Raw genomic sequence first — 22944 nt, forward strand, 5'->3', positions numbered from 1 at the left:
TGAGAAGAATGATAACATATATCATTTATCAATGTAAACTTTTAAACAAACTGAAAGAGCATGATTTTATTATGATTACAATTTGTTTATGCACTAACCTCTGCATTGTAGAAACCTTGTACAATAACCAAACAAAGAAAGAAGAAATTTAGATATAATAACAACTTACAATGGAATAAAAATTGGCAAGTGAAGAAGGCAGGGAGTCACTCAAAACTTCTTATTGCCTCCATTTTCCTTTAAAATAAAAAATAATTATCAACATAACTTATGTTCTAGTAAATCTATGAAGCCTGCTTTAATGCGCGCTTATCTTCCATTGCCATTGCCAGTACTTTTATTCTGAGCAGTCAATATTAAGATCTCGAGGCCATCCAAAATCCTCCAAGAGAGCAAGCACCACTCCGTTGGACCATCCAAAACCAGTCTGCATTGCAATAAATCCCAATCAAACATTTCAAAACTCTCCATCAAATCAAAAGCAAAGTTCGTGGGTGTAAGTGGGCTAGAACTTAGCTTCAAAAATTAGATATAAACAAGGGATAACCAACCCAATTAAATATCTTATTCGACATCCCGCAGTCCTCAATGACAATGTGGGACCTAAAATCCCATATTACACATACCTGAGGCACATATTCACCCCCACCTCCAAACTTCCCACAATGCTCCACATTATATTTTTCATGCATCAGCCCTGATTTCTTATAGGCAATATAGTTGGTTGTGATCCATCTCCTTGCAATTTCTTCAGCTAACGAGGCTGCTTCTTTCAACCCAGATTTCATCAGACCTTGTACCATCATATGTTGAAGTGGGGGCCAGCCATTTGGGAAGTCCCTGCAAACAAAGTCCAACCAGTGAGAACATTAACACGAACCTTAATCTCTAATGCTGTCCTAAGTTATAGCATACCATTGTTGTCCAGAATTCGTCAAAGAGGTTGCAATTCCGGCAGCACGAAGCAGCCCACTAGTTTTGAGGCTTTCAACAACGCTACTCGCAACTGAAGAGTCTTCAGAAATATGAAACATCGTAAGTAGCAACTTAAGCACAGTGTCTTGTAGTTGTATATTTCCAAAGGCCAGCTAAAATAAACATCTAAAGCCTAACCTACAGTCTCCACTAATTTACTATTTCTCCAAACATATTACTAGCCTGTCTTTCTTTCTCTTGAGCATTTATTGTTAGCATTCGGAACCATTTGATAGTTTGTTTTGACATGTCCCAGCAATTGATGACAACCGTTGATGAGAATGAACAAAGGGGAGCATAGCTAAGAGTCACAGTCTTGCAAAGTAGAAAATTCAACTGGGTCCTGTCTCATAGTTTAAAATGATAACAATGGCCTAAACATCCAGCCGACGAATCAAATTTACCTGAGTAAAATGGTTCCATCCACAATGGGACAAAATTGGAAGCAAACACATTGTGATTCTGCTGGCGAGCATCCCAGACTTGAGCTTCCTACAAGGATCAAAAAGGATGAGTCAGCAGAGTTGCAGTAAGCATAATGACAAACGTGTATATGCAGCAGTAGATAGAACATACCTGACATGTAGTACTTGTGAGCCAGTAATCAAGCCACTGTTTCATGTTTGTGTTCCAAAAAACAGAGTTGAAAGCCTTCTTTCTAGAATCAGCTAGTTGCAGGAAGTGCTGAGCAGTACTATTGTCTCCGATAACTTTAGCAAAATATGCAATATTAAGTTCCATCTGAACAACCATGCATCACAACACAAATCAGGCCCAGAACAAAGTTTTCGTTCAATTTAGTCATTGGTCTAAAACATACCCCGAGTATATAAGCATTTAGGTCAACAGGTATTACTGCTGTTGTAGCCAATGTGGTAAAATCTGACGGATCTCTGCACCAAAACAGCATCATGTTCACATGATTGTTTGTGTCATTTATCACCGGTAACAACTATTTGAAGAAGGTATTACCTTTGATGCTTAATATAAGAGAAATAAAACTAATTTGAAAATATTAAGAAAATTAGTTAAGTTGGTTATTTGTAACAAATGTGCGTTGGCCCTCCTAAACTATCATCTTTAATCTTGTATATTGGAACTATCCCTTGGTGGGAACCTCTTACAATTAATAAAGATATTTTGAAGAAAAATTATAGATTTAAGAGATAGAATAATCGAGGTCTTGTATTAGAATCAAATTCAATCTCCAATTAGTTCTTATATTAAAAACTAGTTGTAGTAACATGTTGCAACTAGTATTATGAGGTGCCATCACTACATACATCTCAGAATCTAGGCTTGTATCAGGCTGACTTTTTGTGACAGATGTATTCTGACAAATATTCTACCTCATCCATCTCGTACTAAAATCCCATCCTGATTCAGCAGCTGAAGCCACTTCACGGTAAAAGTGCTGTTTTTCTGAAACATTCAAAAGCTTGGAAGCAAATGCCTTGTCCTGCACCAAGGGATTTCCAACAGTCACGCACCAATTCCATTTCACTGATAATCCAGTTCAAAATAAAGTAACGCATGTCATGTACGTTTGTTGAAGACTCTGGCCTAGGTTTATTCCACATTGCATAATAACGATTTAAGGTGTGAGCACAACCTTGGACATCCACAATGGTCACCCTATGTATGTCTGCAAGATAATTAAAAAGAAAAAAAACCATGAATTTTGGATAAAAAAAGAAAAATTTATATCACAAACTATAATCCAATCACAGATAATAAACTATCAAGTCCAGGAGCTGAAGCACCAGTTGTGCTATGATACCTGAATTCCAAAATTCATATTCCTTCAATAGCGCAGGAAGCGATCTCTTGACCAATTCTATATCATCGGTGCTATTGTAAATCTCATAAATCATAGAACTTAAAAGGGGAGGTTGGCTGCAAAAATCATAATGAAGCTTGTAGTTGTTATTTCCTCTTGTGGGGAAAGAATTATAAGAAAACGAATACGTTTCGATACATACAATCTGAAAATAACATTAGGTAAAATGAATGCACAGTAAAAATCATTACCCAACTTATCCACCGAGTTATTTTAAGATTACAAGACTACACAATGAACCAGTAAAATAATTATCATTATTTACTTTACTTAACTATTAGCGTATAATTGAACGAATGGTAGAATAAACCCATTAAAAATTAGCATGCAAATACATGTTCAGCATCTACAACATCCTAAAATGAACTCCAGGTTTGGATTTTTACCACTCAACAACATATAATGATTTCGAAAGCGAATATGAAAAAAATTTAAGTACATAGAAATTTGCAATCCTCTGAAATTACTTTCCAGATCAACAACAAACAAGAACAGCAAGAAGAGTAAATGGGATAACAATACCTTCTGTTGGTGTAGTAGGCTCTTGCACCATTAAGCACAAATCCATATTCCTCTATTAAAGAAATAAGATTAGTGACGATTCCCGTGGCTGTCTTGTACATTTTGCTCGCCAGTAAGCCCCTGCATCTCAGAGCATAAGCAATGATCCTTGAGACAATTTCAACCAAATGTTGATGAGATAAGAAAGTAATGAACAAAATGAATACCTTTTTACTTAAAAGAAACTAGCGAAATTTATATAGTTACGCTTGGTATGAAATGGAGATTTCTCCAAGCTCCTCGGGAAAGTAGACTTGGAAAGATAGATAGTTTTCTTCGGGATCCAATTTTCAGAAAATTTAAGTAACATATTTCAAAATACAGTGATGGTAATTCATTTTTCCCAGAGTATTTCGTTTAATATTTGATTTGATCTCACTTTTTAGTTTTTACAGATTCCCAAGGTTTTTTTTTCCTGGGATTGAATTAGGAGGGCAAATCCTTACAGAATAAAAACTAAGACGATAAAGAAACCTGATTATCCAGTAGGAATCCCAGTAATAAACCTCGTGAAAGCGTGAGCCAGGAATGATGAAAGAAGCAGGCAGAGGAAGAAGAGTATGCAAATGGGGATGGCTTTTGACCCCACTCGATACTCTGCGACTCAGGTTTTTCCAAAGGGAATGGACCTTCAGTGCCCATGCCCTGACCTCTGGATCATCAACTTTTGGCAGGAATCCCTCTGGCTCTTCTACATAATCCTCTGGTTCGTAGTACACCACGTCGTCCCCTGCACCATCAAAGTATCTTTCTATAAAACCATTCAACTCGTCGGCTGGTACGGAGCCATTAGCAAACCTAGCAAGTTTATCAAATGCCTCCTCGGTCTCCGACAAGCTGAACTTCAAGGGCAAATCCACGTATGTTTTCGGATCGAATTTAGATTTTCCCAAAGTGGCTAAAGCGGTTTCCTGTACGCGTTCGAGGAAGGAGACAAGTGGGGTTGAGGGCTTCACGAGGTCAGGGTCCAAAGAACAAGCGGGTGAAGATTCTGCGACAGCCACAATGATTGCTAGTGAGCATAGTAGATGAAGTTGAAAATTTTGTCTGCGAAAAAAGAATAGAAGGTCAGCCATTGTTGGGGGCAAACCTGCGATGCGAGGAGCAGGCATGTTTAACGACTTGAAGAGTCAGAGAAGCGTCTCAATTCTGCGAAGCCGCCAATTGGCTTCTTCCTTGAAAACTCCCAACGTCCCTCTCTTCAATGCTGTGTCCGTGTGTCGTGTCCTTACTGTCTGTTTCCTTCCATTTGTCTAATGTTCATTGGCTACTGCTCTTTATTTCCGAATGAAAAAGCTTTTGCCTTGGCGCTTGCAGCAGATGGTTCTTCACGCATCCAAGACCAGTTAAGGGCATTATTGTTTAATGACTCTTTTGAGGAGGCCAGGTTAAATAATGGGAGAATCGCATTCGTGCAAAGGGATTGGTACGCGTTAGTTATGTCTTTAATTAATTGAAATTAAATTCTTCTGTGCAATTACTAAAATAACCTTTTTTTTTAAAAAAAAAAAGGAAAGAAACTCACGAATGTCGTCAAAGATGAGGGTAACTGTGGTCATGGGTTTGAAAATGAACATTTGTTCCCCCAAAATATTTTTTGCTATTAAACAAGCAAGGCTTTTTACTTTTCCTATGTATAGTCATTTTTTTTAACTAAAAACAATCATATTTAACATATTATTGAATACTAAATTTAAACATTTCTTTCAATAAAAATTCAAGCATTTGATTATACAACTAGTTTCTAGAATATTAATAAGTTGTAATTTAAATTTTGATTTGATTTTACAACTTATTCTCTGAATATTGATAAGTTATTATTCAGATTCTAACAAGATCATTTGAGTGATTTTTAAATATTGACGAGCTGAAATTCGGATTTTAGCAATTTGTTTCTTGAACGTTGACAGGCTACAGTTTGGATTTTGATAAAAATTTCTCAAGGGACTTTTAGACAACACTATTCACAACTCATTCATTGAATATTGACAAATTGTTCTTTGAATTTTGACAACTTTACTATGAAAAATTGACAAAAATTCTTTCGCAACCAACAACTTCCATAGAAAGACTTGGAAACTAAATTATAATATGTGTGTGTATTATTTTATAAGATAACCAAGTGGTTTTGTTTATTGAATGGTGAAAAGTGTTTTTGGCAAGCCAATGGATCACAAATTCAAATACCCTTTACCACTTTAGCATTGTCGACCACAGTTGACCCGGCCCGGTGGCGGCCTCCTTCAACAGTGGTTTCAGTGGTGACGGTGGCGACTGTGAAGTGTTTTTTACTCTTGTTTTTGGTTTTTTTTTTTTTTTTTTACAAAAGGAAGGCCATTTTGGTGATTACACTGCAAAATTTTATTTTGATTGAGGATCTTGGATTTGCATTGACATTCGAGAGTTGTTGGGGCCCCTCATTTTGTTAACTCTGTGGAAGGACCCTAAATGAGATGCTCTCTTAAATAAATATTGGTGAAATTTTAGAGATATATTCTAGTTTTGGTGAAGTAACAAGAGTCAATTTATCTAAATTTTTTATTTACCAAAAAAATATTGGAGAGATTTGATGGCAATAACTTAACTTACACTGCATGTTTTTTTTTTTTTGTATTAGTTTTTCGAAATGTTTATTTTACAAGTAATTGTAACTTGTCACATATCCCATGTGAAATCACATAAGCTAATATTCAGGAGACGTCCGCGTAATGCACAAGCTAGTTACCGAATATATACCTATGCAATGCACAGGGTCAGCATTCTAGTCAAATTACACTGTTTGTTATAACTTATGAACTGTACAGTAATACTACCTCGATTCTTAATTATAAGACTCAGTTGACTTATTTGAGGAGATTAAGGAAGTAAGTTAAGTTAGTTATTTGTAATAAATAAGTATTGTCATTCCTAAAATATCCTTGCTAGTTAAGTGTATTGGCTAGAACTATCATTATTAGAAGAACTATCTTGGAAAAAAATACATAAATATGAGAGACAAAATGGATTGGGGTCTTATAATTAGGACCAAACAAAAAGTCAAATGGGATATTATATTAAGGACCGGAGGTAGTATCAACTTTTTTATATTTATGATTAATAATTTTATGAAAGTCATCATTGTATTCCCTATATTTTCACTAACCACGTGCATGTTTGGTTTTAGAGTAAAATATACAGATGCTCCTATATTTTATCTTCACCATGGATTTTTATTTTTATTTTTAAAACCTATTATGTTTTTCAGATTCCACTCTCCCCCACCCTAACCTTTAATTAATTGCTAAGTTACATATTTTAAACTACAATATCCCAATTTAAACATAGATACTATTATTTAAGATTCATTTATTAAAAAAATATTTTAATTTCTGTGTTTTAAATTTTTTAATGATAACTTAAATTTCCAATTCATTTAAGCTTATTTATTTTGTAATCTTTATTTTTTAATGTTTAAATATATAATTCAGCTAAACTAATATTTCAAAAAAATAGGATTTAATGTAATAAGACATAAATTAATCAATATAATTAATGCTTTTTTTAAAATCTTATTAATTTTTATACAATAATTTTTGAAAAACATATTTATTTAAATATCACCCTACTTAATTATTCAAATTTCTTTAAATTTTGGGGGAGAGAACAGAATTCGATTAGGAGGGTAAACTGATAATTTTTAAATTTTCAACATAATGACAAATAATAAATAAATTAAGTATTTTAGAATTTCTAACGAAATATTCTTAGTGTTAAACATTGGCTAAAGTGCATTTTACTCTTGATTTTATATTGATTTTGGAGCAAAATAATACAAGAGTGACATGTGAGTTATAAAAAAAAATCACTTGCAATGGGGGAAAAAAACAACGAAGTTTTTTTTTTTTTTTATACCAGAGAACACCTAAGTTAATCTTCTGAATCCACAAGATTTATGGGTCGGGTCAGTTCGTCAAGGGCCATGGGATGCCCGATTATTCCGGATCCATTATGAGACATACTATCTACAAGTGCAAAACATGCCAAACCCTCCGCCTGATTTTTTTCAGGTACATGTAATTTTTTTTAGACATATTGGAGAATATCTTCGAGTCAGAATTTGAATTTTGATTTATTACGTTATGAAAACTAATTTCTTCGACCCAACCTGCTAGTGACCCTCCGTCTGGTTGTATGTCAGACTTTCCTGCAGAATTTGCGAATCCTTTTCTCGTTATGTTGGCAGATTTTTCTATTGTGTTTTTTGGACCTAACCCAATTCACATATTAAAAGGATTCTTAAAAAATTTCAATTCCCTAAAATACCATTGACACCGACTACCTAATTAATTAGTTAATTTTATGTATATATGCAGTCGCAATAATAACCAAGTAAATCTAACTCTCTGGTAAAAAAAGAAAGAAAAAAAGACAATAAAATACCCTTAAAATTACTAAATGACAACTTATGGTAGGTAAATTTCAAATCCCAATTTAGACCCCAGGTACATTTTGAAATTTTTAAATCTTGTAAAATGACAACATTGTCCTTACTGTTAGTGACTACTTCCATATAGCTATTGACTACACAAGCGTAGTAAATCGCATTACTAGAGTAATCAATAGTTTAGCAAGAGTAGTCATCAGAATTTCAAAATAAATGTAGTCAATACATAAGAAAAAGTAGTCACTAGAACTCCCCTGACCAGTCACCGGAGTTCTGGTAATGTATCATTAGAGTTTAAAAATACATGTAGTCAATAGCTAAAAAAGAATAGTCAATATATAAAAAAGAGTAGTCATCGGAACTCCAGCAACCGGTCGCCGGAGCTCCGGTGGTTGGTCGCCGGCAGGGTCACCGGCGTCAGAGCTCCGACGGCCGAAATTACTGATGTGGCAGTATTTAAAAAAAAAGTAAAGGGCATTTGTGTAATTTTATAAAATTTGAAAATTTCAAAATGGTATCTGGGGTCTGACTTGCAATTTTAAAATTTACCTACCATCTTTTGTCATTTAGCAATTCTGAGGGTATTTTAGTGTCTTTTTCCCAAAAAAAAAACGTAAATCTAACAAAACTGGGGGAAAAAAAATCTTAGGCTCATCGGAATATTTGATACATATAATCCTCATAAAATAATATAAGAAGATTCCAACGCTCTAGACTAGAATAATAAAACTGAACTTCATAGGAAAAACACAAAGCACAATGGCACGATGAGCAAAACAGGTGTTGAGATGTGTTGTTACTCAGCCTCATTCAAACTTGAAGCCAGAATAGTTTTATTTTCTACCACAATGGAGCTCACTGGCAGGTTTGCCCTAATAGAAGACAGGTTATATTACTCGCGGGGGGTACTCTGTTTTACTGGTGGTAAAATGCATCCCCACAACACAGACTCGCTCACCAAGATATCCAAATCTAAAGGCATATCCTTGCCCTCTCACCGAATATACATATACACATGCATGCGTGTGTATCCTTAGTATAGAATGTTTGGAAGTTAGGCATCAAATAAAACACAAGTGTCCGAAATGGGGATAATATATTTAATTAAAAAGGGGGGGAAAAAAACAAGAAAAGTTCAAGAAACCAAGATAGACTAGAAATGGCGTGGCAGTGAAAGATTATAATTCTAGTAGAGGCAAATGAGTTTTCATAAAGTTATTCGGTTAAGTGCCTAATGTTATGTTTAGTACGAAACATTAGAAAAAAAAATAGAAATTATGATTGAGATTGAAAGAAGTATGTTAAAAGAGTTTTTAGTATAAATAATTGCTTATTACTTGAGATTGGACAAATTCATACACGTGGGATTAAGGAATACCATAAGAGGAAGTAGTATTCTTCAATTCCACCTACATGGGATTGCTTAATCCCATATAACAAGAAATTACTTATACTAAATACTCTTTAATGATATTTTTAATCCTAATCATAATCCTTATCCCTCATTTTCAATGTTTCATGACAAACAGGACCTAAGTGGTTTATTTGTCTTTAGGCAGTAAATAAAGAAGCAGAGCACAGACAACAGCAGTCCTGGGATTCCGGACGCAGGAGTAGGGACCAGGGAAGCCCAAGACAGCGACTAAAAGCAGAAATTCAGCTTCCTGGTTGACCGAAAAAGCTAACTCGAATTAATATTCCCATTCACTCTCACTATTTTGCTGATTTCAAAGCAAACTCAAACTTAACTCCGGCAAATCCTACCTCCCTCCCACTACCGAGAAACCTCTTATAATCCGTGCGAAAGAAGAATTCTCCGTGAGTATGAAGTTGAGCAAGTGAAACTAGATCATGGAAACTCCTACGTCTTCAAGAAAGCAAGCCAAACATCTTCAGGAGCCCAAGGGTAGAGTTTTGAAGGAGAAGAGAGCAAAGCTTTATATTATCCGACGGTGCATAGTCATGCTTCTCTGTTGGAAGGAGAATGGAGATTAAGCAAACCGGTAAAACGCCCACTTACGTTTCTACTCTTCATCTAGTGTTATATTCAAGGGTCTAATAGTAGTTATAAAGCTGTAAAATAGTTCTGTCTAAAAAACTAGGACGCTGGAATTACACCTGCCAGAGAAGCTCTAAATGACGAATATGAAGGAAGAATTTACACCTAGCAATAGCAAGTGCATGGTAGCATCTTTTATCTCCTCTAACTCTTTCTGTTTCAGTAAGTGACGATTTCCTACCTAGCAAAGCAAACTACACATTCAAAGGTACAATATCGAGTGATTCACACACTTAAACACATGTAATAGGTTAAGCAAGGAAAGAGGCTTAGAATGAATCCTAAAAAAGCAAAGGGGATAAAGATATCAACTCATAATACAATCATATTGCATGCTCTAAATTTGCAACATCTTAGAGAAATACCTCCTCTCATCAGAGACATTCGCTTCCAAAATTCAGCAACTCCATAACCAGAGTAAAGGTTATTTTGCCCGACTACTTTTCCTAGGCTAATAATCAGAATAAAAGTCAACTTCTCCAAGAATTAACTTTCAATCTCAGGGCATATTCTGAAACTTTAGTCTATTTTGGGAACTGAGTTTTTGCCCACTTCTTTTTCAGCCTCCAACTGTTTCATATGCACACTTAGCACAAATATATAAAAAAGTACATGATCTAACATCCTGAGCCTCTAACTAAAACCATTTTTACCAGGTTACTCACTTTTCAATATGTTGTTGCGAGCAAAGTGAAGCTAACTAATCATAAGATAGATATGTTCCTATCATAAAAGGATATTCAATCACCAGAGTCAAATTGCTGGCCCAATAATTTGAAGTTAGTTTATTTTCCCACCACACTTTTGAAGCAACTCCAGCCAAACTTCTCGCCCCAGTTCTACTATAATTCTCACCATGGTTAGTATCACCATTTGAAAACCAGACCCAATGGCTTCAGGGGACAAATATAAGAGGGAAAAACAGCTTTTCATATTTCTCGTTAATAAATTCCTACCAGACTGGTGTTCGTCATCCCTAGTCAAATTCAAACTTCGCAAATTACACAAGTCCAATTCAAATAAATAAATCATGTCATATCATTCTATTCTAGTGACCTAGCCTAGCGAAAAGACTCCCCAAATTACGTAACATATGTCCACGTCCACATTTGAAGATAGATTAAAACGCGTAAAGTTCTAGAATTAGATTCATGAGACACAGACCCCACAAAAAAGTATAAAGAAAAAAAATTAATGATATAGAAGTTCCTTGCGCTGGCTCATGACATTGGTTCCAACCCAAGGCTGGATCAGGAAGGAAAGGTTCAGAAACAATCATGAAATCAAATGTATTAACTATAATGGAGAACGAATCGAATGATAGTCATGAATGTACATAGCAGCAACAATCATGAAATAAACGATTGATTCATTAAAGATACAAGATGATGATCCGCAGCGGTAATACGACGAAAATCAGGAATATCGACTTCATAATCACATGACAACACAGAATTGGATATATGCATGTATTTATAACTATAATTCACACTCCACCAGAAGATGAGCTTAGAATGAATGGACCCCTTACTTCTACATAAAAGGGAAAGACGTATACAGGAAGGAGGAGGTTGTCTCAAACGGGAAGGTCAGAAACGTCCTTGACCTGAGGACCAGTAGATTTGGCGGCGGAGGCGGAATTTTGGATCTCAACAGCATCGTCATCATCGGCATCACAGTCGGCATCATGGGTGGAGACGTTGACGCAGGAGAAGCGTTCCAGGGAGGAGAAGAAAGCCGACGAAAGTGTGGAACCCAACCAGAGAGTCATCTGATCGATCTTCTCCCTCGACATGATGCTGTTGTTGGTATTCTCCATCCTTCGCCACGGAATCAGATCGAAATTGATCCAATCTTCTTCGAAGCTAAGTTTTCTTGTGTCGGCCAAAAATGAAGCAAGATCTGGTGTGTACTAAATTAGTAAATTACTCCTTTGCCCAGGCCTGTCGTACTCATTCATTCCATTTTATCTTTCCCAACTCTTTCTTCTTTTTTTTCTTCATTCCTGCCTCACCAACCAACTACTCATTCATCTCGTCCCATATTGGCGTCCGCTTCCTGCATTTTTTTAAAAATTAATCTTTTACTCTTTTTAGTCTTTTAACTTTTAACCATTTATAAGCTAACTTAGTGCAATTCAATTCTTAAATTTTTTACTTAATTAAAATTCAAGCCTTATTTTTTTTTCTCATTTTTCAGAAAATAATCCTTCTCCAACTCATAACTCAGTCATCTTTTGGCTGCCAAGTCACCATCCCTCATCTTCAAGACTTCAACCTCCCTCCTGAAACTTTTCTCGAGAAAAGATATGGAAAAAAAAAACCCTGCACGCCATAATAGCATTCTTAGCTAGAAAGGAAGAGACCCATCACGCCTGTCTTAATTTGATTCCTTCTACTTAATTTAATGGAGTAAACAATTTAGAGCTGTTACGAGGAACAGACTCGACCAAGAAGTTCGACTGAAAAAAAAAAAAAGGGGGGTCACATGTCGGGTTTGGAACGCTGAGAAAACCGAAGATAATTTATATACCTCGTATTATTAATATAAGACCTCGTTTGACTTTTATTTTGGTTTTAAATAAAAGATCTCAATTCACTTTGTCTTTTATATTTATCTATTTTTTTTTAAAATAGTCCTTGTAATAATAGTAGTTATAGTGAATGCACTTGATTAATAAGAATATTTTAAAGAAAGACAGTATATATTTATTACAAATAACTAATTTAATTAATTTACTTAAATTAGTCAACTAATTTTTATATTAAGAACTAGTACATATTTACAGCTAACAAGCAATGGGAAACAAGGAACAATAGACCAATAGGCAAGTGATATGCGTATATGTATATTCTAAAATCATAAATATTCTTCTGATATTTAATATAAGACCTATTTAGTTAAATAGATTAAAAAATTTAGATAAGTTATTTAATTAGAATAAATATGATATTATTTTTATAAAATACTCTAATTATCTTTTTTAATATCCTCACTCCTTTGTTAAAAAAGTATCAATAAGAGTAATTTTAAAAATAATTAATAAATATAACTTAGAATCAAGATTTCCCCTAAGCTCATACATCAATAGTATGAGGTAATTATTAATATTCCTTTTTATTATATATCTTTATTTATATTTATTAGTGATTTTTTATGATTATGGAAGATTATTTGTTTCATTTTGAGGACATAATATTTAAAATATATGAATTAATATATTAACAACTAGCATGATCACAGTTCTATCATGATCTAATCATAATTAGTAGTTTGACCAATTCTGGCTCTTTTAAATTAGCAATAGAAAAAATAATTTATTTCTAATCTGACTTTTAAACAAATAAGATTAGGTAAAAATTACATTGGATAATGTGATTTATAGATGAATTGACTTTTATAAAAAATAGTTTGTAAAGTAAAAAAATTATTTAGATTATAATTAAATAAGTAAGTTTATTTTACAAAACGATCAAAATGGATAAATGAAAAGGTTATATTCAATTAATAAAATATATTTAAATTAGAAATAATATTAATGTGAAAATTTTTAACCAAATAATATTACATAATTAATTGGATGATGTATTCTATATAATTTATGTAAATATAAAATGAAAAATAATATTAAAAATTAAAAATATTATAACAACCGTTAATTTTAGAATATTGAAAAAAATAACTAAACAAAGAACATATAAAAAGTATAAGAACAATAAGGACAAAAATGTCTTTTAATTTCAAAAAACTATTTTTACACAAGTCTTAAATAAGTTTTAGGTGCTTTCATAATAGTGTTTTAAAAAACAGCTTTTAACCCATAAGTCACATTGGCCAAATGCTATAACAAACAACTCTCAAGTTTACAGACTGACTTATTACACTTGTAACTTAATTTTTCCCTCCAAAATGCCATGCCAAACAGACTGTCTATTCTTAGTCTGATTTTCATAGCATTGGAGATAAGCAGCCATTAAATTTGAGAACAAGACATGCCTTTCATCTTTCAATCCTCACGGAGGAATTAAGTCACATCACATCGATTATTAAGCATGTCGCCATAAATTATAATACCAACATCCGTCAGCTCAACAGTTAATTTAAAGTTTCCACTAATATGAATTTTATCTGGCAAATCACCACCCATTATCATCGTCGTAACGCCAAACAGAGCAAAATTACAGTATTACAAAAACTTTTCTTCCTGGGATGAATAGGTTGCAGCTGTTCAAAACTCAACCTATGGCTGTGAACATTATCAAAAGTGAAAAGGTAATGACAAAAATATATAAAATGGGAAACTCAACTGAATGTGTCATGTTACCATTTCCCATCTACGGCAATGTGAGATCACACCATAAATATTTGTAAATGGCTGCACGCCACAAAAATTGTTTACCAACTCACTCTCCTATGATGACTGGAGTATCCTCTTATAATCTTGGAAAGTGCCTTGGAATGGGCTAACTCTTCCTTGGGAGACAGCCCATAGCTCCTCCACACTTCCCGATATTAGGTGCTCATCGTGACTCACCTGCCAAAAAGCAGACATTGATTTGCGCGGCAAAATTGTCAGTGGCAGTCTAAATGATAGTGAATCATCGATTGCAATTAACACAATTGGGAGTCTGAGGAGAACTGACGACCATATACATACCATTAGAATGCCTCCTTGGAACATCACAAGACCTTGAATTAGCGCCTCAACAGCATCCAAGTCCTACATAACACATTTTCAGTCAATTTGTGGGTTGTACAAGTTATGTTTTCTTAATACAGAAGTCGCAATCCGGATTTTATTAGTTTCTTTCCAAGAATCAATATCTTAATAGTATTTTTATCTTGTCATCTGATGAGGTGCCACAGCACCCCACCGTCACAATCAAGTACTTTAAAGATTGAAAAAAATTGTTTACAATACTTATTAACGGTATCATAACTATATGGTTTCATGATCGCTTCAGTTCATCAGTCTAATCTCAAGTTCAACCTAAGTTTTCAAAGGCAGCCGAGTAGATCCTCCTTGACAAGAGCGCATGGATCTTATAAACATATAACATTTACATGGGATTTCCACATGTCACACAACCCCAACAAACATTAAACACAAACAGCAACAGAGAAGAACAAGGATAGAAGATATAGAGTGAGTGAGCGGAAGACAATGGTCCAAGCAATAGTGGACATGGTGGGAGAATGAGGTGATCACCTCTTATTCCACAATTACGTAATGGGTAGTTATTTCAGATAGTGCTTAGGAGTTTATTTGGTTCAGCTATACATTTCCCGTATAAATAGATGTAGGGTGTTGTAATAGTGGGTGACCTTTTGATACATTTGTCTTTTTGCAGGACTTCCTCCAATGGTTTATTCGAGTAACTGATTTTTTTCCAGATTCTGGCATTAAACACTTCCAATAGACAACATTCTGCTCGTTCCATCTCTTAAATTCAACCCGATCAAGCTGAATAATAATGACGCTAAATGGGAAAAAGCCTGAAAACTCACTCTAGAATCCGTAAATTTCGCTCCAACAAGACGTAAGAGACAACTAGTTGCCTTTTTATCTTAGCTGAAAAAGTGACCTACCAAGAAGCAAACAAACAAGGGAAGATTGGAGAGGCTGTAACGTACCAGGTGATTGGAAGGTTCATCAAGCAATATTATGTGTGGTTTCTTGAAAGTTATCTTTGCAAATGCAACCCTGCTTTTTTGTCCCCCTAGTATAGCATTAAGAAATATACTCAGCAATAAAAACAAAATGACACCTCCGAATATCAGTAATGCCCTGCAACAATTAATTCAGCTGCCCTAACACTTATCACAATTATCAAATATCAATAGAACATTTCAAAGGAGAAAGAATCATGATACAAGACTAGTCCTATGCACGCAGGACCTGACAGTGTATACATTGGCTGAAGCGCAAGATTTCCAGTTACACCAAAAGAGCCCAAGTGAGCTCGAAGCTTCTGTTCAGGAACACCCTGGAGAAAGTCCATATAAAAGAATTCATTGACACCCTCAAGTCAGAAGCGCAGGTACTACGTAGCATAAAAACCGCCATTTTATCAGCCCAAAGGCCATGTAGATTTGATCTGAGCCCTACAAATAGGTAAACTGTCTACAAAACAACAAAATATGCAACCAAAATAGGCACTTATGCATTTCTTTATGGGAAAAATTGAGAGAATGATGTTTTCTATTGCTCTAACCAAATTATTTCAACCATCTTTGTGCTTGTCCCATGAAATAAATACTGATTAGAAGAGAAGAGGCTGCGGCTGTAGTCAACTTCTAGAACATAGAAGAGATGCCCAAAGAAACAATCTTAGATTTAATTATTCCATACGGCAAGAACTTACAGGATAGCAGCGCATCATATACAGAAGGGGATTTGAAGACAAGTCTAGTCCATCAACGTGATGCTGACTGAAGACTGCTATGCGAACCTGTGGCCAGGAAAAGCATGTGAATGCCAATAAATAAGTTTAAGGGAAGAAAAGACAGCTTAGCAGAGCAAGAAGAGACTCTTGCTGTCCAGACAAACGTTCAGCAACTCTTTTTACTATAAAAATTGAGAAGTGAGAACAGTACAATATGGTCCTGCCCAATCAAAAGAGAGAAATAGGAAAAGACAAAATCACTAGATTATTAATTTTCCTCAAATTTACCTTCTTGGATCATTATACACAACTTATGTCTGATTGTTATAAACCAAATATAGACTTGAACTTCATGCTGACTTGCTCAGAGCCAAAATGAAAGTTAAGCCAACAATGTCTAATGGGAGTGTTGCAATTTTTTGGACATGATATAAATAAGCAATATTTATCACTAGAAAAGATATGCGCTAACAATTGCCCATGTCATATAATACCTTGGCAGAGCGAAAAACTGTCCCAGAAATGGGTTGTAGTTCCCCTGCAATTAACTTGAGTATGGTAGATTTTCCAATACCATTGGGCCCAACCACTGCATAAGCAAATAGAACACAATCTATAATATTGAAAAAACAAAATGAAGAAGCTGTCCTATTATTATATAGAAACATTCTCCTATACCACAAATCTACTTACTACTAGTTTGTCAAGAAATACAATACAGCATATGAAGTCATGCAATCATAAACATGAACACTGGCAAGTGCTAATATGAATAGCATAGAATATCTCAAATGAACAGAGTATTCAAAATTTCATAGCGCTAAAGCTTTCCTAGGATAAGCTATCTTACTTGCAATACGGCTGTCAAGATCAATCCCAAAATTCAAATTCTTAAATAGAATTGGGCCCCCAGGGTAACCAAATGATGCATCACTGCAATTACATGTGAAAGTTGAAAATAAGTTTCCATTGGAAATTAATAAGGCAAAAAGCATTGTCAAACATTACAGCTGGATTCATGTCATGCATACGCATAAGTGAGAGAGAGGAAGGGAATTACATCCTACCTAAAACTTATTATTGGTGCACCAGGTCTATCATCTGGCGTTGGGAACTCAAACTTGTAGCTGCAACCCACCAGACAAAGAACGTTGTAATAAAACTGAAAGAAAGATAATAAGGAAGCATGTTTTGCTACAATGAGCAAGAAAATAATGGCAGTTCATACTCAGGATCATTGATAATTTCATCCACACGACCCATCCGGTCTAAAGCCTGCAAAAGTTGTAAAAAGAGAAAGCATTTCAGATGCTTGAATATAAATGATTGTCTAATTAAAAACTTAGAATAAACTAAACCATGAAGCTGGGGAAAATGAGGCATGGGAGAGACATCAACTTATGACTTTCTAGCATTTTATTTTTATACTATAGGTAGTTAAACAGATAATAACAAAATGTTACCTTGATTCTTGATTGAACAAGCGATGCTCTCTTGGCATTATAACGGAACTTGTCAATGAAAGACTGGCAGCAAAGCAAAATACCACATGTCAAATACAAACTAGAAAAAAATGACAGGCATGCACAACAAGTTCTGCTGCATATCACCCAAAAAAAAATTGTTCTGCATACAAAGGTTAAGCAACCTTTAGTTAAGATCATAGAAAGAGAACCTAATGCAATATCACATTCTTCTATTCTATGAATAAACAATAATGGACAGAAGAAATCAGAAAGGCAATCACGCCATCACCGCAGAATTATATATTCCAACATTACTGCTGCACAAAAACAAATTTTAACTTCTAAATCACAAGCTGTCTAACAGATATAACGACTTGGTTTCACAAATTTTTTTAAGGACAAATACTAGAAGGAAAAAGAATATGGAGAGAGAGAGGGAGAGGGAAACCTGCATATGAGATCTTGCACGTTCATTTGCCTCCACTGCTTTTTGCTGGTTTTTAAGCTGTTCTTCTCGAGTCTTCTCAAAGTTATCATAATCCCCTTTATAAGTAGTCAACTTCTTAGCTTGTAGGTGAATTATGTCAGTCACCACCTAAGATACAGTTTTGATCACAAGAAATGCAAAACGATTGATCTAGTCAAGTCCAGAGAAAATACATTGATCAACCAAGCAACAAATGATCAAAGTAAGATGCAGAAGCATATTACCGTGTTCAAAAATTCTCTAGCATGAGAAACAACTATGAACGTTTTTGGCCACTTAACCAAGTAAGACTCCAGCCATAAGACAGCATGAAGATCAAGATGGTTCTGAAATAAAATTGAATTATATTAAATTTTTCTCAAGATCAATTAATTATGGCATGAAGCAGTATATACAGATGGCAGAGTTCACCGTAGGTTCATCAAGAAGCAACAAGTCAGGTTCTATAAATAGTGCACGAGCAAGAGCTATTCGCATCCGCCATCCTCCAGAGAAAGTTTTTGTCGCCCTCTTTTGCATCTCAGGAGAGAAGCTTAGGCCCTAACAATATTCTTCATCAGCGAGATAATAAATTCAAGCAACACAAAAGGCAGATAAACATAAATATTAATTTTTCATTTCAACTGTACGTATGCACTTCTCCATAACCCTGGTATTTCATTTTGTACTTGAGAGGCACAATACCAATTATTTTGCTTCAGTAATTATGAAAACCAAAGGAAGGTGAACATTTACAGTTTCATGCAGGAAGATTAGCATTACAAATGGTAATAACATGACCAAACACTGCCACTTCTTCTAATCACATAATCCTAATCAATGAAGACAGGACAGATTTTATTGCATAGAAGAGAATTAGTAATACGATGCCTATTATCATAATCCGCATCATTCCAAATAACTGTGGATCATCCATTAATTAGTCTGGGATTGTGCATGCGCAAAGTAACAACAATAAATCTAGTTTTATATAAAATCAACAAAAAGGATACATACTTTGAAATGTGATCAATCTTAATCTTTGATGTATGGCACATAACAGTTAAGCTAATGTCTCTTCCAGACAAGTGGAGAGATTGATCAGTCCTTGTTAATTGCTTGAAATATCACGCCCATTTCTTTTTGTTGCCCTTTGATTCTTGTTTCCTTTTTATTGAAATCATACTTTTTGCAACAATATTTTTAAAAAATATCAATTTCTTAGTTGCTGATAAGCAGAGCTGGTCAGTAGTTGAATTGGAAACTTCAACCAATTAATAAATCAAGCCATTTAAGAACTCACTGCAAGTATTGAAGCTGCACGTGACTCTGCAGAGTAAGCATCAATTAACTCAAGCCTCTTGTAGATTTCCTCAAGTCTCTGTGAAATGGCATCATTGCTCTTGACAGCCACATCCCCGGATTCCAACTCTCTCTGGCAGGGAAAAAACACAACGTTGTCAGTTGCTGCAATTTTCAGGGCATACGGAAGTTTTAAATTATTTTTAAAAAAAAGCTCAACTGATGATTTATGTGCTTTTAGGAGTAATAATAAATAAGTAATTGCTTGTTTGCTGTTACTAGTTACTTAGCCATTGCTTTAGGATTTAGTTGGTCAGGCTTCAGTTAGAAGTTTAACTGCATGTTACTGAGAGTCCCTCTATTATTTCAGATTGGTTTAAGTATGAGCCAGAAGAGTTCAGAAGGCTGCTGCCGAATCTCTCCAATGAATTTCTATTGAGCAATGTTTATGTAGAGTCTTCATAGCTCATACCAAGAAGGAAAAGAATGTACACAACCTGTTGGGCAAGTAATCGAGCTTCTTCTTCCAGAAGTTGAGTTCTCTCAATATCAGAATTGAGAACACACTGCAACGCTGTTGTATCATCACCAACTACCTCTTGTTCCACATGCAATATCTGACAATTATAAGGTATGCCATCAATGGCATGCATAGCCATATGCCTGAGGAATGTTGTTTTCCCAGTACCGTTTCTTCCAATAAGACCTGCATATTTGAGCAGCGTATAAAAAAAACAAAAGCAAGTCTTCATAGTCACTCAATCACATAACAATGAAAAGTAGTTATGCATTTGTCAACTTGCATACATCAAGTTAGCTGGGACTTGGGAATGATATTACGCCAATAATAAAATTCTTTCAAGTCTGGCTCTGGCAGAGATGATAGATAGCCAAGAAGCACAGACAATTTACATGGATATGAACATGGCAAATTGGCAATACAGTAAAAGTCCTGAAGTGTCCAAGTACCTATGGAAGTTCTGTGCAATGTTTGATACAAAGAAAATTTCATAAGTTTAAATTTTAAATGGCTATTAATACTTAAAAGACCTAAATGAATGTATCTCTGAGTATACACGTTGAGACAAATGAACTCTTGTGAGCCAGGAGGGTTGGTCCGACTGGTTCGATAAGGGGAGGGCAAGGCGCCGCGTACCCACCAGGTCTAGGGCTCGAATCCTGGGAAGTCCCTTCACTAGGGCGACTCCGGATTAGTCAGTTACCCAAAAGGTGCTGGACACCGGAGGAGTTATACTCAAAAAAAAAAAAGAACTCTTGTGATTAAATCCCAAATAACTCCGTATAATTATTGACATTCACAAGAAATTTTTTATGTTTGCTTCAATCTAATTTAGTTTGAAAATCACTGTAGACTTCAACATGCTGCAATTAAATAGATAGTCCAATTGAACACGCCAGTTTTAACCAGATATTTAGACTTAAACATTAAAGAAATAACATCAAAAGGTGTAGTTGGTAAGACTTTGTCACTGCCAGCAAGGGATATATAATGAAACTAATCTGCATAATTAAGTCGACAGCAAGAAGAAAAAGGTAAACCTTACATACATAAGAAACTGTAGATATCAAAGTGTAAATAAAACTCAGAAAGCAGAAACCAGGTATTTAAACTTTCCGTGTAGACTGTAAAGCATATCTATTTCTTGTTGTTCTTAGTACACAATTATTGACGCAAGGAAGGCTGAAAAATTTACCATAATGTCTTCCGAATGAGAGTGTGATTGAACCCTCCTCAATGAGATCACGGCCACCAACAGAAATATTGAAGTTCTCCATGTGAATGTCCTTGACAGCGGGTCCACCACTGTTATCATGCCTAACACATACAACGGGCATCCCTTCTCGTGCTGCTTCCATTTCTGCTAGATGCATTTGGTACTGTGCCTGTGTAAGTAAACGACATTATAAACAACAGCAGAATTAGCCAACAATAGAGGTAATCTATAGCATCAGTTTATAAAGTGATCCAGTTCAATTTCAGTCAAAATCTGCTTCTCTAATTGTCTATGATTATACCAAAAAATGCCAAACAATGCTAATAGGCCAGGTTCTAATTTAAAAGTTTACCTCCCTTTGGCGTTCCTCCTTCCTCTTTCTTCTTTCTAGCTTCACACGGTCACGTTCAGTTAGCAAAGGACCATCAGTAGGCTCACGCTTCTTCTTAGGAGCTACCCCATCATCCATTCCGTCATTCATTCTGAAGGGTGCTGCAAGGCTTCGCACGGTTGGTTTGGCTTTGACCAACCCATGCTTTCCAAATTTTTCAGACATTTTGCTACATACCTAGAGCAATTCAGCAATTTGTAGGGGAACTAAGAAACCGGAAGACGGCCAGGTAAAAGAAGTAATAAGGCTAGCGCAACCCAGCTTCAAAGATAAAGCAGAGAGGCCAAAACGCTTTAAATTTCTCAATAATAGCCCATTAGCTCACCGCCCCGGCTCGAAGTTTTCAAGATAATATATCATGCTACAATTTATAAGCAACTAAATGGAGTGTATGTGAGTGCAGAAATTACAGTGCGACACTCAGAGAAGTCGTCGACACAGCCGGCACCCACAAGTAGCTCCCCAAGAAAATCGAAGACGCCTTCTCCATCATCTCCAAAATCAAAGTCATCATCTGCGAGGACGTTGATAATGTAATCAACAATCGGCTGATCCACATCCTGAACCCGTCGTCCCAGCACCTCGTGCACCACTGAGCTCGCTACTTCTGTCATCTTCTTAGGCGGTTCGAGATGTCCCGCTACCACGCCCACAGCGCCAACGGTTTCGGAGGCAATGCGCGGGTACGACTATGAGCCACCCTCTCCCGGTGTGGGGGATTTTCTTTTTTTTGGGTAAAGTTCTCTCCCATGTTTTGGGCTTCTCTAACGATAGTGCATGATGGGCCTTTAGGCCTATTCAGTTTAAGATGAAGTTAGTTTGGTTTGGTTTAACCAACGGGAGTTAGGTCTAGCGGAAGGGACTAGTCCCTCACAACGTGACGAATCAAGGTTTGAATCTCCGCTGAGAGAAGTGCTCATATTTAGTGACCGACAATAACTCGAATAGTATTGCTTCTAATAAGAGGATACGTATGTTTTCGCAAAAAAAGTTTGATTTGGTTTTGGAGTTGGTTTGATTGGTTTGGGTGATGTTAAACTAGAATAATTTTTTAATTTTTATAGAAGAAATGTGGTAATTTTTAATGAACTTTATTTGAATTCATGTTCACTTTCTAGAATAAAAATTAAAATTAATAAAATTTCAAATTTATATCGTTCATTTGATTGAATGAAAAATTACAACAATATTAACTATTTCCACGGAAATTAGGTGTGAATTCAAATTTGTCGCCCAAACAGTTACATCGAAATTTCAATGCATTTCTCTTTCTGATAAGAGATGAGAAGAGAGAAGTAAGAAACGGTGCCAAGAAATGCATTGAGTCTTTCCTTATAAT

At 35.3% G+C, this 22944-nt stretch overlaps 3 protein-coding genes across 3 annotated transcripts; all 3 read right to left on the reverse strand.

Annotated features, from left to right (window-relative positions):
• Positions 1 to 4459, reverse strand: LOC114731642 (probable trehalase). Its single transcript, XM_028918858.1, has 11 exons — positions 3851 to 4459; positions 3338 to 3457; positions 2756 to 2871; positions 2520 to 2620; positions 2325 to 2434; positions 1796 to 1868; positions 1552 to 1716; positions 1380 to 1467; positions 916 to 1015; positions 627 to 840; positions 1 to 427 (listed from the first exon to the last, which is right to left on the reverse strand). Exons 1-11 carry the CDS (start codon positions 4450 to 4452, stop codon positions 338 to 340), a joined length of 1779 nt encoding a protein of 592 aa, XP_028774691.1. The 5' UTR covers positions 4453 to 4459; the 3' UTR covers positions 1 to 337.
• Positions 4460 to 11122: 6663 nt separating this feature from the next.
• Positions 11123 to 11768, reverse strand: LOC114731655 (uncharacterized). The gene has a single exon (XM_028918874.1). It carries the CDS (start codon positions 11675 to 11677, stop codon positions 11435 to 11437), a length of 243 nt encoding a protein of 80 aa, XP_028774707.1. The 5' UTR covers positions 11678 to 11768; the 3' UTR covers positions 11123 to 11434.
• Positions 11769 to 13946: 2178 nt separating this feature from the next.
• LOC114731632 (ABC transporter F family member 3) lies at positions 13947 to 22286 on the reverse strand. The gene is made up of 18 exons (XM_028918846.1): positions 22016 to 22286; positions 21567 to 21782; positions 21194 to 21383; positions 19976 to 20184; positions 19480 to 19611; positions 18609 to 18737; positions 18422 to 18523; positions 18159 to 18305; positions 17708 to 17770; positions 17473 to 17519; positions 17312 to 17371; positions 17095 to 17177; positions 16739 to 16833; positions 16224 to 16310; positions 15758 to 15845; positions 15493 to 15578; positions 14516 to 14578; positions 13947 to 14392 (listed from the first exon to the last, which is right to left on the reverse strand). The coding sequence occupies exons 1-18, from the start codon at positions 22217 to 22219 to the stop codon at positions 14270 to 14272; spliced, it is 2124 nt and encodes a 707-aa protein (XP_028774679.1). The 5' UTR covers positions 22220 to 22286; the 3' UTR covers positions 13947 to 14269.
• Positions 22287 to 22944: the final 658 nt, after the last annotated feature.

This window comes from Neltuma alba, unplaced genomic scaffold, assembly GCF_004799145.2.
Source record: "Neltuma alba isolate B1F8T4 unplaced genomic scaffold, ASM479914v2 tig00012839_pilon, whole genome shotgun sequence".
Lineage (NCBI taxonomy): Eukaryota > Viridiplantae > Streptophyta > Magnoliopsida > Fabales > Fabaceae > Neltuma > Neltuma alba.